The sequence below is a fragment of the Sinohyriopsis cumingii genome, chromosome 2, assembly GCF_028554795.1.
Source record: "Sinohyriopsis cumingii isolate HCF-2022 chromosome 2, ASM2855479v2, whole genome shotgun sequence".
Classification (NCBI taxonomy): Eukaryota; Metazoa; Mollusca; class Bivalvia; order Unionida; family Unionidae; genus Sinohyriopsis; species Sinohyriopsis cumingii.
In genome coordinates this window covers 95,852,700-95,879,400 of record NC_142962.1, presented here as the reverse complement: position 1 = coordinate 95,879,400, position 26,701 = coordinate 95,852,700, and the positions used below count along the sequence as shown (strand labels likewise).

General features: G+C 34.3%; 1 protein-coding gene across 6 annotated transcripts in view; it reads left to right on the top strand.

Moving 5' to 3' along the window:
* Positions 1 to 26,701, top strand: part of LOC149805419 (putative 4-coumarate--CoA ligase 1) — a 93,596-nt gene that overhangs the window by 46,100 nt on the left and 20,795 nt on the right. For all 6 annotated transcript variants that reach the window (XR_016419546.1, XR_016419549.1, XM_089949985.1 and 3 more), the window contains 5 exons: positions 1,754 to 1,922; positions 8,305 to 8,473; positions 15,477 to 15,574; positions 17,297 to 17,441; positions 18,557 to 18,639. Coding sequence is in view for 4 of the 6 variants with exons in the window: in XM_089949985.1 (XP_089806111.1) it covers positions 1,754 to 1,922; positions 8,305 to 8,473; positions 15,477 to 15,574; positions 17,297 to 17,441; positions 18,557 to 18,639 (664 nt within the window). In the remaining 2 variants the exon portion in view is untranslated. The remainder of the gene's footprint in view (positions 1 to 1,753; positions 1,923 to 8,304; positions 8,474 to 15,476; positions 15,575 to 17,296; positions 17,442 to 18,556; positions 18,640 to 26,701) is intronic.

The window sequence follows — 26,701 nt, the reverse complement described above, 5'->3', positions numbered from 1 at the left end:
TTTGTTAGAACTTTATAATGAATTTAATATATCAGAAAGTTACTAAAATATCTTATAGGAAGTTCAGAACTTGATAAAAAGCTTCAAGTACTTTATAAGATATAAAATGTATGACATATCAATTAAATCTGTTGATGAAATATCTTATATACTTTGAAATATCTTCAGAGATTAAATACATATATTGGGAACTAAAAATGACATCTTGCAAAGTTTGTAAAGTTTGCATAATATGATAAAAGTTGTGTGCTGATTCTATGAAGTTTAAATAATATCTGATAAAGTTTGTAGAATAATCTATTAAAGTTTATGGCTATCTCATTAATTGAATGTCTTTTAATCAAACTTTCCATAATATATTGAAAACTAGGTTAAAGGAAGACAGTCAAAATGAAGCTGTTTGTAAAATATCTGTTAAAATTGCAAGATACTTTTTGTTAACTTTGAGATATTCATGTATCTTGTAAATTTCATCATTTGTCTTAAAACTCTCTAAAAAAAATGTAACAGATGTCCTTTTAATGTTTTGGATACTTGATAAATTATACAAAACATTGTAAAAACAAATTAATGTAAGGCAGTATATACAACCTACAGCCCATGACATGTCTATTTTCCAGTTACATTTCCATCATGCTGTCGCTCTAGAAATCACTGTAGGTCTGATCCCTCGAGAAAGAAGCACATACCTGATGTAAAGTTTATCATCAAGTCCACAAAGTATTTGTTAATAAAAAAAAATAAAGCATGGCATGTCCTAAAAAAATTATATTACATATGTTGAAAATTGTAATAAATATTTTTTAAGTTTTATGAGATATTTTCTATAAATTTCTAAATAAATTAAATTTATTCATCTTATAAATTATGTGAAATATCCTAAAACTGTGTCTTTGCTGATATTTTTTATCTTTATTCTTTTTTTCAATATCATTAATCTTTTTTTCAGTATCATTAATCTTTTTTTTTGATATCTTTAATCTTTATTTCATTGACAGAAAGTCCATAAAGTCCATATTACTGTATATCTTTGCTTGAAAGTCAAGTCAAACTGCAAACAACAAAGATGCTGATCTGCTGTCATATAATGCACCTGCAGATCTGGGTCTGTGTTGTTTGTTCTTCTGATTACTCCTAGCAAACTGCATGGACCCATATATGCCAGAGAATTATGTGATGACCTATTTAGATCTGTTCATTTTGCAGTTGGACTCATAAATGAGTACATATGGTACTTCCTGTCTGAAGAGGAAATTTTGTATTCCATAAGCAGAATAGTTGCTTCTTCTTTTTTTTTCTTTTTTCAAATCCAGAAATTTTGGAATATATTTGTTGCTTCCTCAGTGAAAATAAATTTGATAAACCTTAAAATTCATTAGCTGCTTTCTTGGGGAAAAAGAAATTATAAGACACCTGTAATTAAATGTCAGCTTCTTATATGGAAAAATTAAATGCACACTGAACAGGACTGACAGTCTCCTATGTGATTAAGAAATTTAAAAATTTTGAAGTGTAGTTATAGCATCTGTTGCTACCAAAATAACCAACAAAGCACAAAAATATTCACAGAATTTGTTCTTCTGATGTATATGAATGTAATTTCATGAAATCTTTTGTTGCTCAATGTGAAATTTAATCTAAATAAAATTTTGATCCATCCAGCATAAATTTAAAGGATGGATGGGTGAATAGATTTTTCTTTCTCTTTCTTGCACCATTTTGTCTGCTAGTGAAATTCTTTCAATATTTTCAGTCCAGCCATTGGTACAGTACCTGAGGACAACAATCTAGCTGTTTTACCATTTTTTCACATATATGGAATGGTGCCAATTCTCCTTGGAACCTTACAAGATGGCGGTACTGTAGTAACATTGCCCCGCTTTGAGCCTGAGATGTTTTTGACATCACTTCAGAAAGAAAAGGTCACAGTCTCATATTTTATATTATTCATATATATTGTATTATTCATATGCATATAACATATTTTGGTATCACTTATCCTGATGTTTTGATCATATGGAGGAGCATTGATCTATGTAAGTAAAATTTGTTAAATACAGTATCTTATAAACACTTTAAAAGTCTGTTGAACAGTACATGTACAGTCTGAACTCATTAAAATGCCACAATTTATACTTTCACCCTCACTTATCACCAACAAATTGCCCACATTGGATTTCTCGACCGATTATTACTTAAAATTATTTGATACATGGAAATATAAAAAATATAGCTTGGTTTGGTTCCAAATTGGTACTTTAAGGCACAGCAATACAAGTAGGTTATTTAGTGCTGAGGCAGTTGCAGTAAAGCTGGTCTGATGGTAGGATTCGACCCCACACCCTTTTGATCCTAAGTCAGGCACTCTAGCCATTGAGCTGCTACAGCTGTCTAAAAACCATTGTAAATCTTCTGCAGAATTGAAGATTCCATGGTAACAGGATCCGCATGAAGCAGATTGGTTACATTTAATTATTCATATTAAAAAAGGGTTATGGCTTTCATTTTAGATATTTATTTCTGATATCACAAGAAAGAAAACTGTTTTGTTTGTGAAGAATTCTAGAATGAGAAAATATTGATGGATTTTGAAATTTAAGTTCAAATGACGTGGGTTTTTTTGATGGGCTAACATTAGTACATTTCTTCAGCTTTGTGAATTTATTAAATGACACAGTGTTGAAATTTTACATTTCTCATTCGAATACATTCCCCACTCACATTAAGCAAGGAATATTAACCTGATACCTTGTGAATCAGCTCCACTAATAACGAAAAGTCTTGTCCTGTGTATTTTTAGATAGACAAAGGGCAGTAACTCTTGCCTATTACCTTTGCTGTGTGCTAAGACATGAGCAGTACAATAGCTTCCAACAATCCAGCCCTTTTTTGTGTTCATTTGGACTATTCCAATATTTTTTTGCACTTGTGGTGCAGATTTATTGATCTACTATATGTTGTATGCTTTATTTTACAATTTCTGCCAATTTTTTTAGAGATTTGTCACTTGTCATGACTTCGTCTTGTAGGACCACCATTCCACCATGCTATCATTGACCTTACAGAAGGTCATTATGAGTTAGCATACATTTAACTCTATTCTCTTACTTTGTCCATTACTGAGCTCTTAATAGCAAAATTCTGTAGAGCTGCTTGATAATTATGCTTAGTTTATTCATATTTCATGCTGTTTTGATAGAATTATGATTTAATTATTAACTAAGCATGCAGCAAAAGTTTTAAACAGATTCATAGGTTTCTGATATGATGCTTCACTGATCTGGTAGTTACCACAGTATTTTTAGCAGCATGCTTTAGTTCATGTCTCTTTTCAACAAAATGTCAATTCAACATTCTATATGCAACTACAGAGCATGGAAGTCTACCATGATTCCTGTTTTGTTTATATTATGCATACATTGTTTCTGTTATGCAGTGTCTGTAATATGTGGTTACAGCAGTGTTTTGTTTTAGTGACCTAGTCTTTTCAACATATTACTAGCTTCTGCTAAGCTGTGTCTCTTGTGTCAGATCTGTCTACCATGACTGGTTCTGTCTATAATGTGTAGACATTGTCCTTTCTTTATTTACTATGCATTGTGCATAAGCTTAATATAGGACCGTAAGTTCACGGGTCTGTTAGTTATGGCAGTGTTTTAGTGATCTAGTAATTTCAACCCATTACTAGTGTTTCTGCTTTAGTTTGTGTCTTTTGTGTCATTTCCACAGAATATTCATTTAAATGGTCTATATGCATTTTCAAAGCATGTAAAGTCCGCTATGACTCCTGCTTTGCTATGTTATGTATACATTGTTTCTGATATACAGCATCTATAATATGTAGTATGGGCTGCCGAGTTAGATGGTTTATACTATTAGCTAGTTAGTCACATACTAATTTGCTAATCTATGCCTTGTTTTCTCTCATCTTGTGTCATGTCAGGAGCAATATTTACTACATGCATGACATGCAAGTGCACAGCGATTGTCCGGTTCAGCATTGAGAGGAAGGAAATATGGAATAAAGCAAGGGAGACAACTTACATTTCATGGTTGGTGATACCGACGCATTAGAGAATATTCTTCCATTTTAGGCAGCCTAGGTGAGCATGGCCTTCGGGCCTGTAAGTCTGGGTGCATGGGGTTAATGAGAGATTCATTGGATCTATAATGATAATAATAATATTGCTGCTGTCAGTCATCACAACATTACCAGCCATCCAGCCAACACTGGCAGCCCAGCCAACACCAGCAGTCCAGCCGACACCAGCAGTCCAGCCCATTGTTCATACGAGGATCTTAGTGATAGATTCATCCGTCTAGCCAAGCTGTTGGTACCTTTATCATCTGTTGGTATCTTATCATTAAGATACCGGAGATTTCAATGAGAAATATGTCCGTGCAACCATGTTTTCGATGCGGCCAGTACTGATGATTGCCAGACTATTTGTATACTGCCAGCACCAGAGCTAACCACATGCCATTCCCACCAGAGCCATTGGATCTAATACATGTCAAAACCGTCGAGCCAAGCCATTTCAGGCCAACCTCACACCATTTACACCGGCTGGCATTGCTTTAAAGGCTGGCAATGCCAGCACTGTTGGAAAGGTTGACAGTGCTGGCTTTGCTGGATATTAGATTATTCAAGGGAGAGTTCGTATGTGGGACAGATATGACTGAGCAGAGCTGTCAAGGCCTCCCGGCATGACTTATGCATAGCTTGAAGCCGAGCCAGATGGGTGCACAGTGAGGTTGATGAATCACCGACATACCTGTCTTTTACTGATGTTGGAAGTGAGTCTTCATACCATCTGGTATGTCTCATCTAGTGCTGCAGGTAGACCCAGTTAGGCCTCACCACACAGTACATGCATCAGAACAGCATCAAATCAACAATGAAATGAGCTGAAGTTGGCTCTTCAGCCTCCGTCGAGGACATTTAGTTTTTTTGGGGTGTTGGCTACTTCTGAATGCCTTCACCCTTGCTGCTGCTCAAAAGAATCAGTAGAGGAAGAAACTGACTTACCACACCCACACTTTAGAGGCAACAGCCGGGTTTGCTAGGGTGTTTGACCAGGGCTGCTCACCTTACCATGGCCAACTCTTTCACAGGTCTGAACAGTCTCTTCTCGATGCAATGTGTCACATGTGGGTGATTCATGTTGCCCCAATCTTAATGTACCCTCCCTTTGAGGGTGACCCTATTCAGGTCCTCGTTGCTCTGGACTAAGACTAGAGGGAGATTGGAGGCAGGCAGTTCAGGTATTGCCCCTCCTTCTCACTGCTCCACCCACACATGTGTTTGGAACCACTCAATCCCTGTCAGTGGGAACGAATGTTCAGTGGCCTCAAGATGGGATTTCCTTAGTCACATGTGCATCCACATTATACCCTATGATGCAATAGTACAGTGGCAGTATGAAACTAATTTGAGCTCACTGGACTAGCCTGTTCCCTCAGAATGAGGGGGAGGGCTGATCCAGGTCAGTTGGAGGGGTTTCAGGTTTCATTCATCAACAATCCCCTCGCCCCTCTATATGAATACACTATCAGATCGGGAGATGGATGCCTTTCGACAATATAGGATATAGTCACTCATTAAAGATGTGCGAGCTTGTGCTAAGGCCACATTCCCCAGCACTTTATTCAGGACTGTTGCTTTTCGGAATGCAAACAGCAGGTGGAGGCTCATCATCGACTGGAGTTTCCTCACCCTATTCAAGATGGAGACGACAAGGTCATTCCTCTTCTTCATCAGATGGGTCAAGTATGCCAGTCTTGACCTGACAGATGCATAATTTCACGTCACTATCCACCCTATCTTTTACTAGTTTCCCCATTCTGCTTACTGCCACACCATTATCAGTTCATCGTTCTTCCCATCAGCTACAACATCAGCCATAGGCTTTCACTCAGATTATTGATTGCGTTGTCTCCCTGTTCCAAGCAACATCATCTAACAGCTATATCATCCCTCTATGTGCCTCTATCCCTCACCTGGCTGACTTTTCTCTGGCTCTGTTCTCTGAGGAGAAAGAGTCAGGCCCCAGTCACTACCAAAGGCTACCGACCCATGATAATGGACACATTCCAGCTTCATGGCAACCTGTTTTTGGGTTGGATAGAGACCTATTGGATCTTTTAGACAACATTGGTCTCTTCGACCAGTATCCCTTAATTTTTCTCCAAAGGGATCCAATCCTGGGTTTTAACACTGCTTGATTTATAGCCTACACATCGCTAAAGTCAGTATCATATAGACCATGTTTCCTGATAGCTTTAGCTTGTACATGCAGGATAAGAGGGCTGCATACCCCTTTATGTTGACCCGAATTCCCATCAGTTCAGATAGAAGGGTTCGTTGGTTCTCATATCATCTGGCTTCGTAGCCCAAAATAGGTTACTGGCTGTCAGTAGTCAAACAGTTGTCCCTTGCTCGCTCTCTTCCATGGCCAGGTCAAGAACAACAACCATGCTAGATTCTGTTCATGCTGTCAAGAACTCACTTGTAGCGCACAGAGATATCTCACGGCATGCACAAATGATGCTTCCTTCCAGTGTGAACTAGAACACATGATATCATCCTTCAGGCCCTTTCTTTGGGGCTGAAGTGGTTCATATACTTGGTGTATACCGATGTCTCACCAGATCAGAGTCACCTCACATAGTTTACTGCTTTGAAGTTTCAAGCAATCTATGTGAGCCAGCACACAGGATATCATACTTCATGACCTTTATTCCTGGCCGAAGTGGGTCTATGCTTGGTGTACTATGATGTCTCACCAGATCAGAGTGGCCTCACATAGATTACTGCTCAGAAGTCTTGAGCCATCATTTTTGGTGGCAGCAGCACAGACGGCCACCAAACCCATCTAGATCAATCAACACAGTTTGTTAACTTCGCTGGATTTGCTAGTTAAACTTTTTGTAGGTGAGAAGATTTCAGCTTTTATTTTTCTCAACCTTACAAGACTCCCAGATCAAAGGATCCCAGGCTGTGTTGCTTGTGTCATTAGGAGAATGGGTTATCTTTCATATGGGGAATCCAATCACTCAACCACAGAAGGATACCCAAGGTAGAGGTTGGATGCTCAGCTTCTGCTCCTCCTGTTACTTATTCTTCTAAAGTAATGTGATTGGGGAACGTATTTGAAGGAGAAAGCAAAGCAAAGTAAGTTATGTTTCTCCAAGAATACTTATCCAATCCCATTACTTAAAAACCCTCCCAACCACCCTGCCAAGCGATCATCCACATTAGTGTCTCGCTCAGCTAAAAACTGGTGACACCTGGTGGTATCAAGGGGAGGTAATGGACAAGAGGTACTGCCCTTTGTCTATCTAAAAATAAACAGGATAAGATGTTTTTCATCTTCAGTAGGGCTGCATTCGTGAGACAGCAGGTTAATATTCCTGACATAATGTGATTGGGTAAGTATTCCTGGAGAATCATAACTTACTGAAAAAATTGCTTTTTGCAGTTATCAGTGATTAAATTTAATGAATTGTTTATTTAATCAGATATAGTTATCATTCATCACATTGAATCTGTCTTTCTATCTATCCTTGCTCTCAATGATGTAAACATCCTTTATTCCATCAATCTCATTATAATGCCATTTTAACTGTTTGCAGCTGTTGATATTTTATTAAGTACTGACTGTATTGGGCTAACTGCGATCATAGTGTTCTAAATTGTAAAAGAAATAATGAAAAATGTGGCCAAAAATGTTTTTCTTTTTCATTCGTATCTTAAATTTTTTCAAAATTAAATCTGATGAATTAAATAAATCATATTTAAAATAATAATAATAATAAGGCTTGGCTCATAAAGCAGTCTCTTATAGTAATGCATATCATAGTTCAAAAACTTTCATTTCTGGCCTTTGTTTTGGTTTCCTAAATGACTTGCTCCATAGAATACATTAGCAGACAAAACAAATTTCAGAATAGAAAACTACAAAGAAAAATAAGAATATGAAATTTTCCTTCTACAGTTTCACAACTTAGATATATAGAGCATATTTTCTTTTGCTGCATAAGTAATGAATATATTACATTGTGAGTTACAAAAAAATATGATATTTTCAAATCACACTTTATGCTTTGGAAACTATTTGATCATATCTGACCATAAAGAAACTGATTCAATTAACAGTTTGGTGTTTATGATACATTGATAAATACAGTAGTTTTTGTTGAGTATTAAATTTTGATGCTATTTATAAATTTGTGCAGAAGTTGGGGAGATGATAGGTGATTTATGACCTTTCTTAATGACTATTTTTTATCTACCATTTTCAGATAACAATCCTATTTATTGTTCCTCCTATCACCCTTTTCATGGCCAAACATCCTGTTGTACAGAAGTTTGACCTGTCCAGCCTACGATTTGCAATATGTGGTGCAGCCTCCTTGGGTGATACACTAACCCATGAATTTATGGATAGGTTGAAAACTCCTCTTCGTCAAGGTAACAAATGCTCTGGTTTATATATATATATATATATATATATATATATATATATATATATATATATATATATATATATATATATATATATATATATATATCATCTTTAAGGATGCTCTTCAGGTGAATACATTACTATTTGCAATAATTTTTAAATAAACAGTTTGACGTCATAGTAATATTAATTACATCATTGTTTTTATGGCAAGATATTAACAACTTTCCTACATCTATATACCACACTAGTGCACAAAATTAAGTTTGTAGTGTAGCAGACCTGCGAACTCTTACGATTTTGCTGTAAGTCTTTTATGAAAAATACCCTTAAAATACGGACTTACGGAATACAAAAAAAAATATGGAAAAATGATCGTTGCCAAAAAATCTGGAAAATTGGTTCATCTGTGTTTGATTTGGATCTGGGTTTCATATTAGAATTAGTGAAATTAGTCAGGGAATCAGACTAAGTTTACAGCAATACCTCAGATGCTTTAAACTGCACCTATTTGTTCATGTGACGTGTCTGCATGATCAAACTGTTGATTATATAAAAATAATTTTAATGGCATCAAGAAAGTGATGCATGTTAAAGACAAAAGGGAAAATAAGTTTCTAGAAAAGTGTTAATAATCAACACAGAATAATAAAAAGGAGTTTTCAGATTCTTGTGAATAAAAGCTGGAAAGGACACAGTTATGTTTATTGGACATCACGTGCCAATTTGAGTATATCTCGTGGCAGGAGATATGAGTGCTGTCATCATGTGAAATGGTAAAGAAATTACAAGAATTACATCAAGCTGAGAGATAGCAGCAAGCCATTGAGTTGCATAGGGTTGGGAACTAAAGTTTGTGCAACTGTACTTAGTCTAGTGGTAAATAAAGTCTACCCATACTTTACAACATTTTCAGTTGAATATAATGTTTATCAACACTGCATCAAACTTTTAATTCCATTTTCCAGCTTTACAATGGCAGTTATTGATATTTTGTTACACCTTACTGAAAACGGGTCAATCTGGCGGAAAAAAATCAACAGCCTTACTGAGACAGACTTGTCAGGGTTTGCAGGTCTGGTGTAGACAACCCAACAGTTTGAAACAAATTCTTACCATATCTGAATTTAACTTCATTGAAAGAGAAGCCAGATTAACCAAACGTGGTACAAGTATATAATAATAATAATGAGGACTTTGTATAGCGCCTAATCTTTAGAAGCTCTAAGCACTTTACAACATTTGACAACACCTATAAGATAAAAAACATATAATGACATGATTACAAAAACAAACACCATGAAACTAGAAAACATTAAAAAAAACATGCTGAGAATGTTTAAGGTAGGAAACATTATTAGGTCTTTAAGTTTGTTCTTGCAGTCAAAATAAGTTAGTTTTGAGAGCCCTCTTGAATGTGATCACTGTGTCTTTGTGTCTAAGTTCATTGGGCAATTCATTCCACGTTGCTGGGCCCTGGTATGCAAAAGAATGCTGTCCATACGACTTTGTTTTCATAGAGGGAATAATGAGTATATGATTGTCAGAAGAGGAGCATAAGTATCTTGCTGGTGTGTAGACATGGGTGAGGTCGGATAGGTATGTTGGACTAGAGTCCGACTGTGAAATGTAGCACAGAGAACAAATTTTTTGTTTGATTCTGGATTGAATGGATAGCCATTGTAGGGTACAGAGCAGCGGGGAGGTGTGCTGTGATTGTGGTACTTTAAGTATGATCCGAGCAGCTGTGTTTTTAACTTTTTGAAGTTTCTGGAGCAGATATTGAGATGAACCAGACAGAATTGAGTTACAATAGTCCAGTCTTGAAAGTACTAATGAACACACAAGTGTTTTAGTGGCATCAGCTGAAAGATATTTGTGAATTGAGCTGACGCGTCTCAGCTCAAGATATGCAGCCTTGCATATGTTCATGACATGTTGGTGTAATGTGAGAGTACTGTCCAGAGTAACACCTAGGTTTTGTACTATTGTGTGAATTTAATGTTGGTGTTACTGATATTTATTGTTTGAGGTAAAGGATGTGAATGAGAAAGTCTTTGTGTTGTGATCAGAATGGCCTCAGTTTTATCATCATTCATCTGCAGCTTGTTACATGTCATCCATGATTTCACATCAGAAATGCACCTCTCTACACCTTGGATGCAAAACCTATTCAAGTATTACAGAAGGAAACGCAAAAAAATTTAAAAATGGTAAGCTATTTCAAATTAAACATAACATGAATTGCAATTCAAGAAATGTGATTTATGCTTAAATATGTGAGGTGTGAAGCCATTTACATAGGTCAGACGAAAAATAATCTAAGAAAAATAATGACAGTGCATAGACAGCAAGCAAAAACAGAAGAACTCAGGTTATTAAAAGTCAATAAACATTGTTCAGAAGGAAACTTCAAGGTCCTCCACTTACATGAAATATTAACTAATAATGAATCTTTAATTTGAAGAAAAGGAACTGTAGTTCATATGTATTCTACATCCAAACCTTAATAGCTCAAGCTGATTCTTTATAAAAGTTAGAGCATGATTATTAGTACATTGTATCAACACACTAATACATTTTCATATCAAGATGACTAAATAACTTTTCAACGGTTTTAATTTGTATGGATCACATTTTACACTGTATCATTGCATTGATGCACCTTCATGACATTTCAATACTTCAAATTTTATTTTGCATACAAGTGTGATATAAAGATGTAGGAAAGTTGTTAATATTTTGCAGTAAAAACATTATTTCATCCAATACTATGATGAAAATGTTACCAGTGTATTTTTGGGGAAATATGTGAAAACATGTATTTTCTACCTGATTACTATGAAGTTTTAATAGTTGCTATGGAAGCTGTCAAAAATAGAACTTGCCTATAAAATACTCCTCAAATGTTTAACCAAATACACATGTATAGTTATTTCTTTAGATGTCAGAGTGTGATTTTTTTCTGAATATTATGGGAACTAATTTTTTGTCATTTCAAGAGTTCATGCAGAACAGACAATAAATAAATAATGAGACCGCTCCGGTGGCCTAGTGGTTAGAGCATCCACCTCGGATGCGGGAGGTCGTGGGTTCGAACCCTGGCCTAGTCATACCAAAGACTTAGAAAATGTTGATCTGTGAGCTAAAGCTTGAAGAAAATACCTTGAAAATCAATAAAACATTGAGAAGTTATGATTTAAACAAACTTGAATAAAACTACCTTCAACAACAGTAGAGTTAAAGTCCTGATATCAAAAGTGAGTAAACTTCACACATGACTTTGATTTTATTGATAGGATGATACACATATGTAAATGATACACCCATGATATGTAAATGATACACCCATGATATGTAAATGATACACCCATGATCTTTAACAAAAGCTTCTGAGTGAGATTTTGAGCACATACAAAAATTATATTGACCTGAGAACTGAGACATGACTTTATATATAGGTCCATGAAAATGCCAAGTGGCAATATAAATTCATGATTTACAGCTATACCAAGTTTTATGTCTATTACTCTGTTTAAAAGTTTGATACAACCTGGTTCCTTTCTAAGAACAACTTGCTGTTGCTAGTCAACCAACAATAATGTTTCATTCCCTCTCCTTAATCAGTCTGTCAAAAGAAGCAAAGACACAGGACTCTGTATGTACATGCCCTTCAATGTTACCTGAGATGAACGGACAATACCCATATCAACTGTGAATGAAGTTTCCTACCACTGAAGGCAGACCTAACTCCACAAGTGCTGGTTGCTTGGCTAGAGTACTGTGAGTCATTAAATCAGTGTACTCCAAACTCTCGCACAATCAGGTACACAATGAAGATTTCAGTTCATAAAATACAAGCAGCATCCATGAGCCTGGCCTTCAATGTAAAATTTCATTTTGGGACATAGCAGAGTGAGTTGACTGGCACATCCAGGCTGTTTTCTGTACTTTCCATTGGCATGACATGGCCTTGCTAAGGGGATCTTGTTGGGTTGGTGCTAGCTGCACAGAGAGTGATTATTCCTCATTCATGAAAGCACAACCTTTAACCTGGACATCAAATTTTCATTTTCATTGGATTTGCCTGGGAAACTTTTGATGGTGAGACAATAATCAAGAGCAGAATCCCACAGGAATCTCCCATGCACATGTATAAACAATTTGTCTCTAGTTCTGCTCAACTATCATTATGACATCGTTATGACGATGATTTGCTATGTTTATTTCAGTCATAACAGAATGTAGTATTTTTATTGTTGTGTTTTTATTGATATTTCTGTACAATAAAAGGCTATAATGACAGAGGAGATTGTAGAGGAGAACAAAGAAATGTGTGCTATTTATAATGTAAATAAATACAGAATAAATTATGTTTTACTTTTTATTGTGTTCTCTTAGTTCTTTTTTCTAATACTCAAAAGATCACAATTACATTGACTTGTTCAATAATAATTTTACTTCATGACCATACATTTACTACACAACATAAGCAAACAAGATTATTTTTAATACACAATTTTTCATGTATACTTTAAGAAACAACGATTTTAGCATAAATGTTTTATAAACTAAATTTGATAAAATGAAGAATATGTTTTTATAACATTAAAGTGTAATTCTATTGGTGGAGAATTGTACTAACCCTATTTATAGAAATTCTCTAATAAATAAAAACTTCAAATGAAAATCTAGGCAATTCCGAAATTTTAGACAAACCTGAAATTTGTATAAATCAGAATCTGGGTAAACCTGAATTTCGGACAAATCCAAAATTCAGATAACTTAAAATCTGAACAAGTCCAAAATTGGTATAAATCAAAATCTGGGCAAATCTGAATTTTGGTATTGTAATAACATAACACTTTCAGAGATGGTTTTTACCTGAATAAAATTAGTCATGATTGATAAAAATTTGGATCTAGAATTTTGAAATTTTGGTCCAAAAGGAGACAGACGGTTCTGACTTCAGTGCTGTCAATCTCACATCTGCAATGATGGGGGCCTTATTTATACTCTCTGTACCAATGGAGAACCTTGGATGTTTACACAAACATGAACAACGAGGACACTCAAGTTTCTTCGATTCGGGTTAGAAATGGGAATGCTACCACCTTGTGCTCAGCAACAAAGAATGCTGAAAACAATGGTGCCATTATAAACCTAGTGGAACACGTTCCAGGAGGCAATATTTTCATTAAAATACACTGTAAACAAGTAAGGCAACATAAAATATTATTATCTAGTAATACATAAGTACCTAACAGTTACTCAAAACATAGTGACAAGTTGAAATTATCATCACAGTGGATGAAATGAGTGTCAGTTGATCTCATTCAAACCTGACATGTGCTTTCAATGAGGGACCATCTCAAGGCAACATAATCATTGGAAACAAGGTACATGTACACAAAATTTTAAATAATTGTACTAAACATAAAGATAAGAAACAATTGAGAGACTGACATAGCAAGATGTTCATCCTTTTAGCAGAGTTCTTCCTCCTTTTACCTCTGTTCTCTTAATGTAGTGTATTTGATGGAGAAAGGAAATTTTTAAGCAAATCATATTTCTTCGATAATACTTACCTGATCACATTATAGATTATCCCTCCCACCCATCAACCACAATGTGTGCATCATTTAAGGTGTTCCTTAAGTATATAAAAAAACTGGTTAAACCAGATATAAAAGTAGCCACCTAGCAGGCATGTTATGTATGTTTAATTTGTGTTATTTGTTGGCTTTTTCTTAATGGTTATATTTTATATACATTTGTATTTTTTAGTTGATTTTGTAAATAACATAATACGTAGCTAATATTTCTCTATGAGAATAGATTAAATATTAGGATCATTATCAATGGAAGTAAAAATGTTTATCTTAATCTGAGTCCAGGACATTGGTATTCCCCATGGAAATACCTGGTCTACTGGATGTTTCCCATTTTCTGTGTTATAATTTTAGAATGAACTTTTGACTGTCTTTCTGGTTCTATTTTTGTGTTTTAGTTTTTTATATAATGTTGTTTACTTGCAACATTACTAATTTATTGCACTATGATCTTTAGCAGAATCAGTGATATTGTTGTGTTCAGTATTTCATTCGGGTGGAATTATTTATTCAAATTATTATTCACTGGAAATACAAAGTGCTCATCAATAATATTCTCGGACAGAAACATTAGTTTGGAATGAGAGTGAATTCAGACAAGAATATTTTTGGATTATATTATTGTGATACATCAAAAAACTTTGCACATCACCATGATTCTGGCCACTGGCACATCAGCATATTCAAAACTTCAGGCACCTCAGAACATTCAATATTGGAACTTATTTGGAATAACACTGGATTTCAGTTGGAACTTTATACATTTGGACTTGTGATAAAACTTTTTAGGACTAATTGAGATTTAATTCACAATACTGTAAGTTCTTTTTAAATGTTCATCTTGTATTTTTTAGGAAAATTGATGAATTTTACAAAATTTGTTGGTTTTCACTCTTTTCAGTTACTTAGTTTTCTACGAATAGAGTCGTAATAGGTAGAAAAGGGAATTCACCTGTAAGAGTTGTTTCCCTTTGTGTGTGTGTGTGTGTGTGTGTGTGTGTGTGTATATATATATATATATATATATATATAGAGAGAGAGAGAGAGAGAGAGAGAGAGAGAGAGAGAGAGAGATGGACAAAGACTTTTCTCTGTCCTGTCTCACCGGGAGGGCTGGTAGTAACGTTAGTAGTATAATCCCAATGTAATATGATACTGTAAATATTCTGTAGAAACATAATTTACTATATTAAAAATTTGCTTTCACACCTTTTAAATTTAGCAGATTTTATATTACTCACATTGGGATTTTTTTCTTTTTGGGGGGCGAAGAAAATTTCCTAACAGCTGATAGATTTATTCAGTTACACCATTTTTGCCTGTGTAAATACTTGGATGCTGTTCTACCAATCAGTAATAATTTTTTTCATTACTTTTTATTTCAATTAATTTACAGGCTATGGATTAACTGAGACTGGCCCTGTGACACATTTAGATGAAATGAAGGTTTTTGTGGGAACAATTGGACCCTTGGTTCCCAATACTTTATCAAAGGTAAAGATTACATGACAAGGATTTTCTTTTCAAGTGTATCTTGTTATCAGTAAGATTTTTTAGACTAATATGTTCATGATAATAAAAGCACCATGTATTAAGAGTAGTTTTGAAATGTCATGGTCAATCATCAGTTTCACCAAACAATCACTGAATGATTATTAATCAATTAAATATGAGTGCCATGGGACAGAAATGATCGAAGTAGTGAGGTCTGCCAGGTTTATGATTAAAGCTTTTGCAATAGGACTTAATTACAAAGTATTTTTGTTTGTTATATTTCTTTAAATAAAAATAAATCATCAATATTCTTTTCATTTGATTATAACAATAACAGGTTAATAAAATACAAATTATCAAAATTGTGTTATTCATTTATAACAAGAAATTAAGAACAGTTGAAAAGGTAAAATCACTCAACATGTAAATGATGTAATGACTAAATATGAGATATATGACTATAACCACTTAATCATGATTATTACTAGATGATGAATTTAACTAACATTAACAGTAGATTTTTATAACTGGAAATTCTAGAATTTTCAACTTTGAACTGAAGTTTTAACATGTTGACTAAGGTAATGCATGTAGATACAACTTAGTCTTTAATCAACATTCATGGCAAGACTGTACGACTTATATTCTTATGACAAAACACCATCACATCCATACTTTATGGCTTGAGCTGAGACTGCTTTTTATTTATAAGATTGCCTGCTAGGCTGAAAACCCTCTTGGAAGAGATGGTAGATGCTGGCACTGCAATGAAGTTATGTAATTTATCTGAATCGCATCTAAAACCATAAAGGAATAAAAATTTCTATAATTTTGTTAAGTATTAGTTCTCCTTAAAGATTTTAAATTCAAATACTATAGTACATATAAAATATTTCTCACAGAATTTGGTGATCCCATCATGCTCAGAGTGAACACTGGTCTTTAAAGAGTTCCCTAAATCAAAGTCCTGAAAGCACTGTGCAAATTAAAGGTCACATGTTGAACTGCACAAAATTCAGGTATCAGTAGCATTTTATGGTGGCAGGCAGGTTGTTAACAGTGGCTAGAAAGGAGCATTTTTAGTGTTTTATCATGATGCATTGTGAATGTACAAAATGAAAGAAACGTTTTTTTCCTAAAATTACATGCAAGAATTTAAAAAAAAACATTTTAGTAGACTTAATTAGAAGACACCCACTTGACCTATCTGGCTGTATACTCTTATATATAGAATTTTATATGCATATTTCAGGTATTATTGACTTTTGTCTGAAATGTCATTAGTTTTTTCATCCAAAATAAGACCAAGGGGCTGGCCTAATTCATTTATCAAAGTGTAGGGACTGGGTATATGGGAGCTTAAAGATATCCTCAGTAAATATTTATAGAAAAGTTTGTAAAAACGGGGGTTTGGTTTGTCATGAAACTTGGATTTATCTTCAGATCAATTTGGTAATTGAAAACTACTTACAGATTTAAGGCTATGGTTTTTAAGAAAGTTAGCTGTGCATTTTGTTAAACGCTTAAATAAAATCCTCATTTACCATTGCATTTGAAACCAGTCAATAGAAGATACAATAAGAGATGTTCATTGCTGGTGGTTAGGCATTTTATATCTTGGCATTGTGTCTGTCTGTCTGGCTCTCAAAATGAACATATTTAGTCATTTTTATTCTCCCTTTTTTTACAGTTTCAGTATACAATATTCATTTTATTTTTAAGATTGTAGATGTTGAAAGTGGGAAAGCTTTACCCGTTAGAAAGGATGGTGAGATCTGGATAAAGGGACCACAAATTATGAAAGGCTACTTGAAAAATGAGAAGGCGACACATGACATGATTACAAGTGATGGTTGGCTCAAAACAGGTGATATAAATGAGAAGGTCACATGTGACATGATCACATGTGATTGTTGGTTCAATACGGTGAGATTACAATCTCCAAAAATTCTTGTTGAACAAAGAACAGAAGATACACTGATCTAGATACATGTTATAATCTGGGAATGACCTTCAATCCACCTTCAGATTAGGCTGTCATTTTAATAGATAAACTTTTAAAATGTCATGAGGACTATTTAACAGACTTTGATCAAATATGACAGAAAGTATTCCAGCAGGAAGGACTTACAAATGATGTAAATCCATCAGCAGCTATGGTTCCTTTTGTCATAAATAAAAAATAAAAAACAATTTAAACAACTTCTACTAAACCACTCTACAAAGTTTGAACAACTTTGACAGAAACAATTTCTGGTCTGAAAGTTTTTGAATTTACATGGATGATGTGGCCATCGTGTGAATTGCCATCAGATGTGGTACCAAAACAATTCTCATTTAAAAAAAGAACTTGAGAAGCACTTCACACAGAATTTAACTGAAAGCATCCCAGCATTAGGGGCTTTACGTTTTTTTGTTTGGTTTCTTTTTAACAAATGGTGCTGATCCATCATCAGATATGGTTACAGTACTAAAATATCAAAATTTTCAGAACTTCTTTTAAAAGAAACACTCATGCAGATGGTCAACATTATGGCCTAAATCCTTTCAGAATTTTAAAATGATGCTGATCAAATGTGACTGCCATTTCTAAAACTAAAAATCTTTGCTTCTCATGACCATATCACAGGATTTGACTAAATTTGACAGAAAGCATTATGATAAAAAGCCCTTTCAATATTAAACATATGATGCTAAAGTGCCATCACATATGGATGAAGAAAAGATTTTTTTTAAAAATCTATTAGGCAGATGTCAACCAGTTGAGTGGTCTCAGGCCCACTTGGGTCCTTTGTTTTATAATAAGGGTTCATTACCAGTGGGGAAAATATGGGAAATGCATTTTCTTCAAATTTTGAACAACCAAACAAATGTATACTGACATAAATAATTAAATTGACAGTACTCCATGTATATTTCTTACTTAACAGCATGATTTCTTGTTTGAAAACTTTTGCTTCAATTTTTGAGGTCTAATTGCAGGTGATATTGGATATGTGAGGGAAGATGGACGACATGTCATCACTGGCAGGTTGAAAGAACTTATAAAGTACAAAGGCTTCCAGGTATTGATTCATGAAAACTTTTCTTTCCTGATTCATTAAAACTTTTCTTATTTGACCAGTGGAAGTAGTTTTACTAGTCAGGGACCTGGAATCCTCATCTGTCAATGAAAGAGCATCATTGACAGGTTGAAAGAACTTGTAAAAATACACAGGCTTCCATGTACATGTATTGATTCATTTAAACTTTCTTTCTTTTAAGGACCAATCATTTAAATTTCAGAGGTTGGGGAAAAACCACTGAGAGTTTCTTTTGAACCAGGTATTTTTTTACATAAAGATAATTGATTTTTTCAACTAATACAATGCAAGAATAGTTTTTAAAGCTACATGTATTTGGGAGTCAAAACTTTTTGTTTTTAAAAACCCAGGTCCAGCTCCCACAATGAAATGGTCAGTTTCTTTTTTGCTGAATAGAGGTATATATACCTTTGACTTGTCCATTGCAAATCAATTTTCTTGGAATCAGACTGAACAGGGACCAGAAATCCTCACTGGTGAAAGGAACAAGTGAAAAAGTACTATAAGGACAAATTTAGAGCAACAAGAATACCTACATGTCATCCATATTTTAGTCAAATTTTAATTAATGACACATCCGTATTTGTAATTTGTATGTTAATTTATATTAAGTAGGAAATATTTGGTACTGAAATAAGTACTTGAAAACTCTGATAGCCCCATGTCTGGGGACCCTCTAAATTGGCTTCTTCCATATTTTAAGTGACTTGACCATCTGTCAAAATAAAAAATGTGTTACATGATTTACCTGATAAAACCTTGAGTGTGCTGACCAAATGTGGCATTTTCATTTTGAAGTTTTTGAAGGATAGTGGTAAGTTGTTAATATTTAACTCTCTGCTTGGATTATATTTGTAGGTCACTCTTAGGAAGATTATCTGCTTACTTGTGCCAAAACCTATGAAGATTGTGTATAAAATAAAGAATGTGAGATATAAATGGGGAACAGTATTGGTTTGTTGTCATTGTTAGTACAATATGTGAGGATTTGTTCTCCCAAACCCAGTCATGTTCCAGGTAAAACATGTCTCAGGGGATCAAATCTTCAAATCTCCCATAAACAAGGGCATCGAGTTGTTTATTGTACCAAATCAAACAAACAGGAAGACACAATTGCACAGGTGAGACATAATCACATACAGCAGTCACATGAAGAAATTTGATCACATGAGGGAGATGTGAATTTTTTGTCTCTGACATGTGTCATTCTGTACACCAATCATTGATGTGTACTATTATGAGGCATAATAATAATAATCTTTTTCTTTCATTGTATTTCATTAGTTACTTATAATTAATGCTTATGGGTCCTTCATGACTAATGAGCAAGTAATTGCTCATGCTTATAGGGTAATTGCATCATTGGTTTAAGTATATCAGGCAGTAACTAAGCAATTGTTTGACAGTTATTCTAAACTAGAGGATTAGAAACTTAGCTTTTTCACTGTAATGAAACAGAGATACTTACACCAGATTTTAATCCATTTAGTTCAAAGAATTGACTACTGCTGATTCTGTTGATATATGTAGTGGGCATTTTTTTCGAACTGTGATGCATCCACTGAGGGCTGTTTCAGTAATATATACCTGGGACCCAAGGAGTGCACCTTTAATGTGGGGTACTCACTCATAGATGCAATTTAGAATTTTCATTTCATTTTAATATGAACTCTGTGCACTCAAAGTACTCAAACTGACATATTCTTTAAAAATTGCCTTCTCTGGGTACTATGTGTGTTTAAATGGAAAATCTGTTTGCCTTCCTCCATTATCCTAATTAATTTCATTACAGTTTCTTGTTTTATATATCCATGGTTAATTGCATTGATATGATAATGTGATGATGAACTTTGTTCAGAAGCTGCTAGCATTACAGATGAAACCAGGAACACAAACACTAAAACAGCCTAGTCTGAAAATGAGTCAGAATACCTCCTGCATAATGCCATTCATTCATCCTGCAGATGCATATCTGCAAGTTATTTTTCTACCACCCTAAACTTAAAGTTCATCCTCCAATCATTCAGCTTTAACTACATGTGTCTCATCACAATAAAGTACACCAATTTTTGTGTTGGCATCAGTTTCATAATCAGTCCTACATGCAACCTTGTGCTTGGCACTGAAGAAAATGTGTAAAGTTGCCATTGGAAAAAAACATATATCTGATAATTACTTGTAAACATAAGTATATATGTGTCACCACATGACTTAAAAGCAACAGCTGATTTTATGATGATTAACATGGGAGTACTCCAACAAACAAAATAGACCCCAAATCTCGGTAATATTTTTCTGAATATAATATATAATATAATGGAAGTGTTTTAGACATTGCAGGATTTAAAGTCTGCCTTGCTGTTTTCAGACAGGTTTATAGGTCTTCACAATCCTGGTACTCACCTGAGTATAAGACCAAGAAACTAGTCTCTTTCCAAAAGGCAATAATGTATTGGTCTTTTTAAAGCTGCTTTAAAGGCATTAGTTAGTAAATCAGTAAGCTGTCTGATGGAAAATGATGTCTGGACAGACAAGTGATGGGCAATGTACATGACTTTTCGGACTCTTCACCGGCAAGGAAGACTTGAAGGTGTACAGACTCAATAAGGAACCCAAATGTAGATAATTCTCTGACTTATTCCAATTAATCATAAATTACAGATATTATGTTGTAATTAAACATAAATTACAGATATTACCATTGTAATTAACCGTAAATTACAGATATTACCATTTCCAGAAAGTGGTATATGTTCATATTGATTATGTCATCTCTGTGGTAGGAGTGGGATCCCTTCTAATATTTTCTATGCCCCAGTGATCACTCCATTTCATATTTGGAAGAAAGTTGAAAAAGAGTTGGCAAGGCTTGAAGAATTAGACATTATCGAAAAGGTAGATGGACAACTCCTTGGTATCTCCAATTGTGGTTGCTCCCAAACCCCAAAACCCCGACGAAATTAGGATCTGCGTTGATATGCATTTGCCCAATGAAGCAGTACTTTGCAAGAAACACATCACACCAACAATAGACGACCTTATAGCAGATCTCAATGGTGCAACCATATTCTCTAAGCTTTACCTAAATTCGGGTTACCATCAACTGGAATTGGATGAAAAATCAAGAAATATTAAAACATTTTCAACTCATATTGGACTAAGAAGATATAAATGTCTCATTTTCGGAATATCATCTGCAGCGGAAATATTTCAAAACACACTCTGTACAGCACTGGAAGGACTAAAAGGCACAAGGAACATTAGCGATGACATTCTAGTATTTGGTCGCACTCAGGAAGAACATGACAAAAATCTTGAGTCTACATTCACTCGCATAAAGCAAAAGGGTTTGACACTAAGTAAACACAAATGTGAATTCAACAAAGGCAAAATTGAGTTCTTTGGATACATTTTCAGCAAAGATGGAATTTCTCCAGATCCGAAGAAAGTGGAAGCAATAAAAAAAGTGCCAGTATTCTATCAGACACATCAGAAGTACACAGTTTTCTAAGCATGACATATGTGGGATGATTTATCCCAAATTATGCAACATTCAGTGAGCCTCTTTGAGCTTTAACCAGGCAAAATAAACCATGGAAATGAACTGTAAAACACGAAAAAGCATTTGAAAAACTCAAACAAGACCTAGATAGTAACACAATAATAGCATATTTCGATCCTAATAAGGAAACACAATTAATTGTTGATGCAAGTCCTGTTGGTCTAGGCATGTTATTAACCCAGAATGGAAAGGTTATTGCCTACACCAGTAGAGCACTTTCAGATGTGGAAAAAAGATATTCACAGACGGAACGTGAAGCACTAGCAACAGTCTGGTGTTGTGAGCACTTCCATCTATACCTGTTCGGTCATACGTTTAAGCTAATTAGTAACCACAAGCCCCTGGAAGTCATTTTCAATAACCCAAAATCACGACCCCCTGCAAGAATCGAGAGATGGAGATTGAGATCACAAGCATACATTTTTAAAGTAGTATACAAGCCAGGTAAAACAAATGCAGCAGATTACATTTCATGACATCCCAATGCTGGAACTGAATGCTGTATTCTGAAGTTGCAGAAGCTTATATTCAATTCTTATTCGTCAACTCCATTCAACCCCAAAACCATATGAAGTTGTCAACAAACAGGGATCAATGACAACAGCAAGATGAGAAGACCATCAGATTACTAGAAATTCATCATTCTTCAAGACAATAAAGAATTCACCACATATTCCACCATCTGATGACCAGACATATAATACAATAAATCTAAAGAAAGATGGGAATAGATGTGACAAATATCCAACATCCGACCTAGCATTAAGAAGATCATTCCGAATCAGAAAACCACCAGAATACTTAAAGGATTATGTGTGTGAAAAATAATATAAACTTTTAGAAGTTTTACCACATACATTGTGCTGTATGATGTTTTGCTTATAAATAGTGTAGTGTGTTATAACTGTAAACTGTTCTGTTGATCTAGATAGTTAACAATAACATGTGTGTCTCATCAAATGACAATTTAGTTTAAGGTAGTGAATTTGAACTCTACCATCAATCAAAACCCAGAATAGCATTAGGACTAAGCTGTGAGAACTGTAAACCTACTTTACCCAGTTCTAAGTTTAACATTTTGTACAGTATCAACAACAACAACAACAACAACAACAACAAATCAAGACTCAAATTTTTATTGCACTCATGAATTTCTATTATGTGAATTTCTGTTGTTAAGAAATTTATTATTATCATTATGACTAGTTCGAAATATACTGAACTGATTTTCAATTTAAGAACATAAATTTTAAATCTGAAAGAAAAGGAGGAATGTAGTGTTCTAGAAGCAGTGCTATGCAGTAGTATAGACTTTCCCACTGCTGAATCAGCATGTTAGAGATTGGAGATAAGGCTGACAGATAGGGTGCTAGATGTAGGTCAGACCAGTAAGTCAGTTATAATTTGTATGCTATGGAATAAACATGTGTTTGTAGAAACAGGTCTTTTCCTCTCTCATTACAAAAGCCCAAACATTACACACAATATAAGAATAAAGCAATAATGTTTTTTTCAGTCATTTTTATTGTCATCTCTCTCTATCTCTCTCTCTCTCTTTCTCTCTCTCTGTGAGGATATTCATAAAAAGAAGACTGCTGTTTTAGAATAGCATGAGAGTAATTTCCTTATTTTTTATTTATAGCAACTGTATATGACCCATTTCCAAGAAAATGGATGGGTTTCTTCAGATATGACCTTTGCATCACAGATTCATTATGTTGATAAGCTAGTTAGTAACTTGGACCAGTCTATACTTTTAAAGAAAATGGCACCAGATGTTAAGCGAAATGCTTTACAGTGTGAGTTGTTGATGTTATATAATGGAAAATGTTAGAGCAGATGATCTTTTCAAACATCAAAACATGTCAGATCAGAAAAAAGGACAAATCAGTACCACTTTACAAACTTTAAAGAAGATTATGAGAGTAATGTCATACAGTACATATTCATTGTAGAGTTCCAGTTCACAATCATTCAGTAAAAGTTACACATTTAGACTAGTTAAAGTGAGTGCTGAATAAAAATAATCTTTCAATATATTTTGTGTTTGTATTCTGGTTCTAATCCATTTGGATTTTGCCCTTTGTGACAAGAATTTTGACAGCAGCAGAACCAAGTTATTAGCAAACATAAATATTTTTTTCATACATGCTGTAATTCTAGCATGCAATATGTAGATTACACTTTTTATGCCCAGATTACACTTTTTTGCCTCTTTTATTTAGGCAATAATTACACTTATACTTGGTAGGTGGGGGAGGTTGGCATGTATGCTTTTGTAGCTCATGTAAAGATGATAATTGGATTTATTTCATTTTTTGCTAGTTACTGGCATAATTTTAATGGGTTTAAAATGTGTGATTTTGTACAATATTCAGTTTGGGTTTAAACCATATGTTATTCTGCACTCCAGTTGATCAGATTAGGCACAGTTTCCTATATTAGGGGTGTCACTGCCAGCCAGAATGCAAGAGTTGCATGAAAGTCATAATGTAGAAATGTCACATATTCCTAACAGAGATTGCATGGGTATTTTTGCAAAATGTCCATTACTGAGTTTCACTGGCAGTCACTGTTCATTAATCGGGCAATTTTAAATAGTTGTGAAGCCAGTGGGGCTGTCATGGGAGAAGAGTAAGAACCTTATTTTTCTGATCTTTTTGGCTCTGCAAAAGGTTGTTTTTACTGTGGCAGGCTGTACTTTCTACACCTTACATTTGAGGCCATGCACTGTTATTCCATCGGCCTCTTGTTGAATTTCATTTCTGGGAACTTCAGTTAGAGCAGAAACAACCAAGCAGTGTTGTAGCACTGCTTCAAGATATAGACTCCAAAACATCATTGACCTACAGATTGCGATTATATTTTTAGCAGCCTCCAGGTTATGTATTTTAGCGCATTTATAAAGTTAATTATTTTCTTCATGTTCTGTGTAGCCCCTTGCATCTGTAATTTCTGTGTAGCCCCTTGCTTCTGTAATTTCTGTGCAGCCCCTTGCATCTGTAATTTCTGTGTAGCCCCTTGCATCTGTAATTTCTGTGTAGCCCCTTGCATCTGTAATTTCTGTGTAGCCCCTTGCATCTGTAATTTCTGTGTAGTCTCTTGCATCTGTAATTTCTGTGTAGCCCCTTGTATTTGTAATTTCTGTGTAGCCCCATGCTTCTGTAATTTCTGTGTAGCCCCTTGCATCTGTAATTTCTGTGTAGCCCCTTGTATTTGTAATTTCTGTGTAGCCCCTTGCATCTGTAATTTCTGTGTAACCCCTTGCTTCTGTAATTTCTGTGTAACCCCTTGCATCTGTAATTTCATGAATGAGATGTTTATTTATAGTGAAAGTGAATGATGAAAGAATCAGACACTTTACTTGTGTGCTTAAAGTCCAGCAGTGGATTTAACAGAATGATTTGCACAGAGTTCAATTACAGATTGAAGAAAATTATTTTTTTCCTACATGGAACTAATCAGAGCATGTAACTTCAATGAATAATCAAACCAAAATTTATATATGGAACTTATGAATGTATATTATTGATATATGGGCCTATCACCAGGTATGATCATTATACAGAAATTATAAACAACAATTGATATATGGATATAACACCATGGATGATCAATGTACAGAATTTTTTAGCAAATATCAACAGTGTATAATGTTTGGTTTATGAAGTAGTATGATGTATGTATAATTGATTTTAACACATATACTGATATTTAATTACACTTATACCCATATATAGAGGAGCCTTGTTAATCTGGACTCTGTTTATCCAGCAACCTTGCTATTCAGACATATTTCACCATGAAAAGAATTCTTCAATGTTAATTTACTCTGTCAATCCAGAAACTCACATTTCAGATCCAGAAAGCAAAATCAGGGACCAAAGTGTAAAATTACTTTAAAACTTACCTCAATAATCCTGATATAACTTGTCAAAAAAAGAAAGTTTAAAGAATTATATATGAAAATACAATCAGTCGGAGAACACAAATTTACCTATGCAAATTTTGATGCATGTCAATTAATCAATCTCTGATTGGTCAGATTTTAGTGGAAAGTTAAAATTATAAATTGATCGTGTAATCATGTGTGCAGAAAAACTTGAAGTAGCATGACCGTATTGTAACCAGCAATTGCATAAACACTGTCTGTTTTTGCTTCTTGTCAACGGGGGTGTTAATAATTAAATAAACACAATGGAATCAAATCACCCACACTTTCAACACAACATATGGTTAATAAATTGTGTGTGTCATTAAGTCTCTTTGTTGTTTACCAATAATAAATAACAATCACAATTTGTTGATGGCTGTACAAATAAAGTTGATTGATTTAATCTTTGGACTGTATAGGACTTCATTTCAGAATGAAAAGTGACATCAGTTATTGGTTCTTTAGCAGATATAGCAGTTGTAAAATATGATGTATAAAAATGAAGAATTTTATTTGCTTATCATAATGCATTTAACTGCAAGATATCT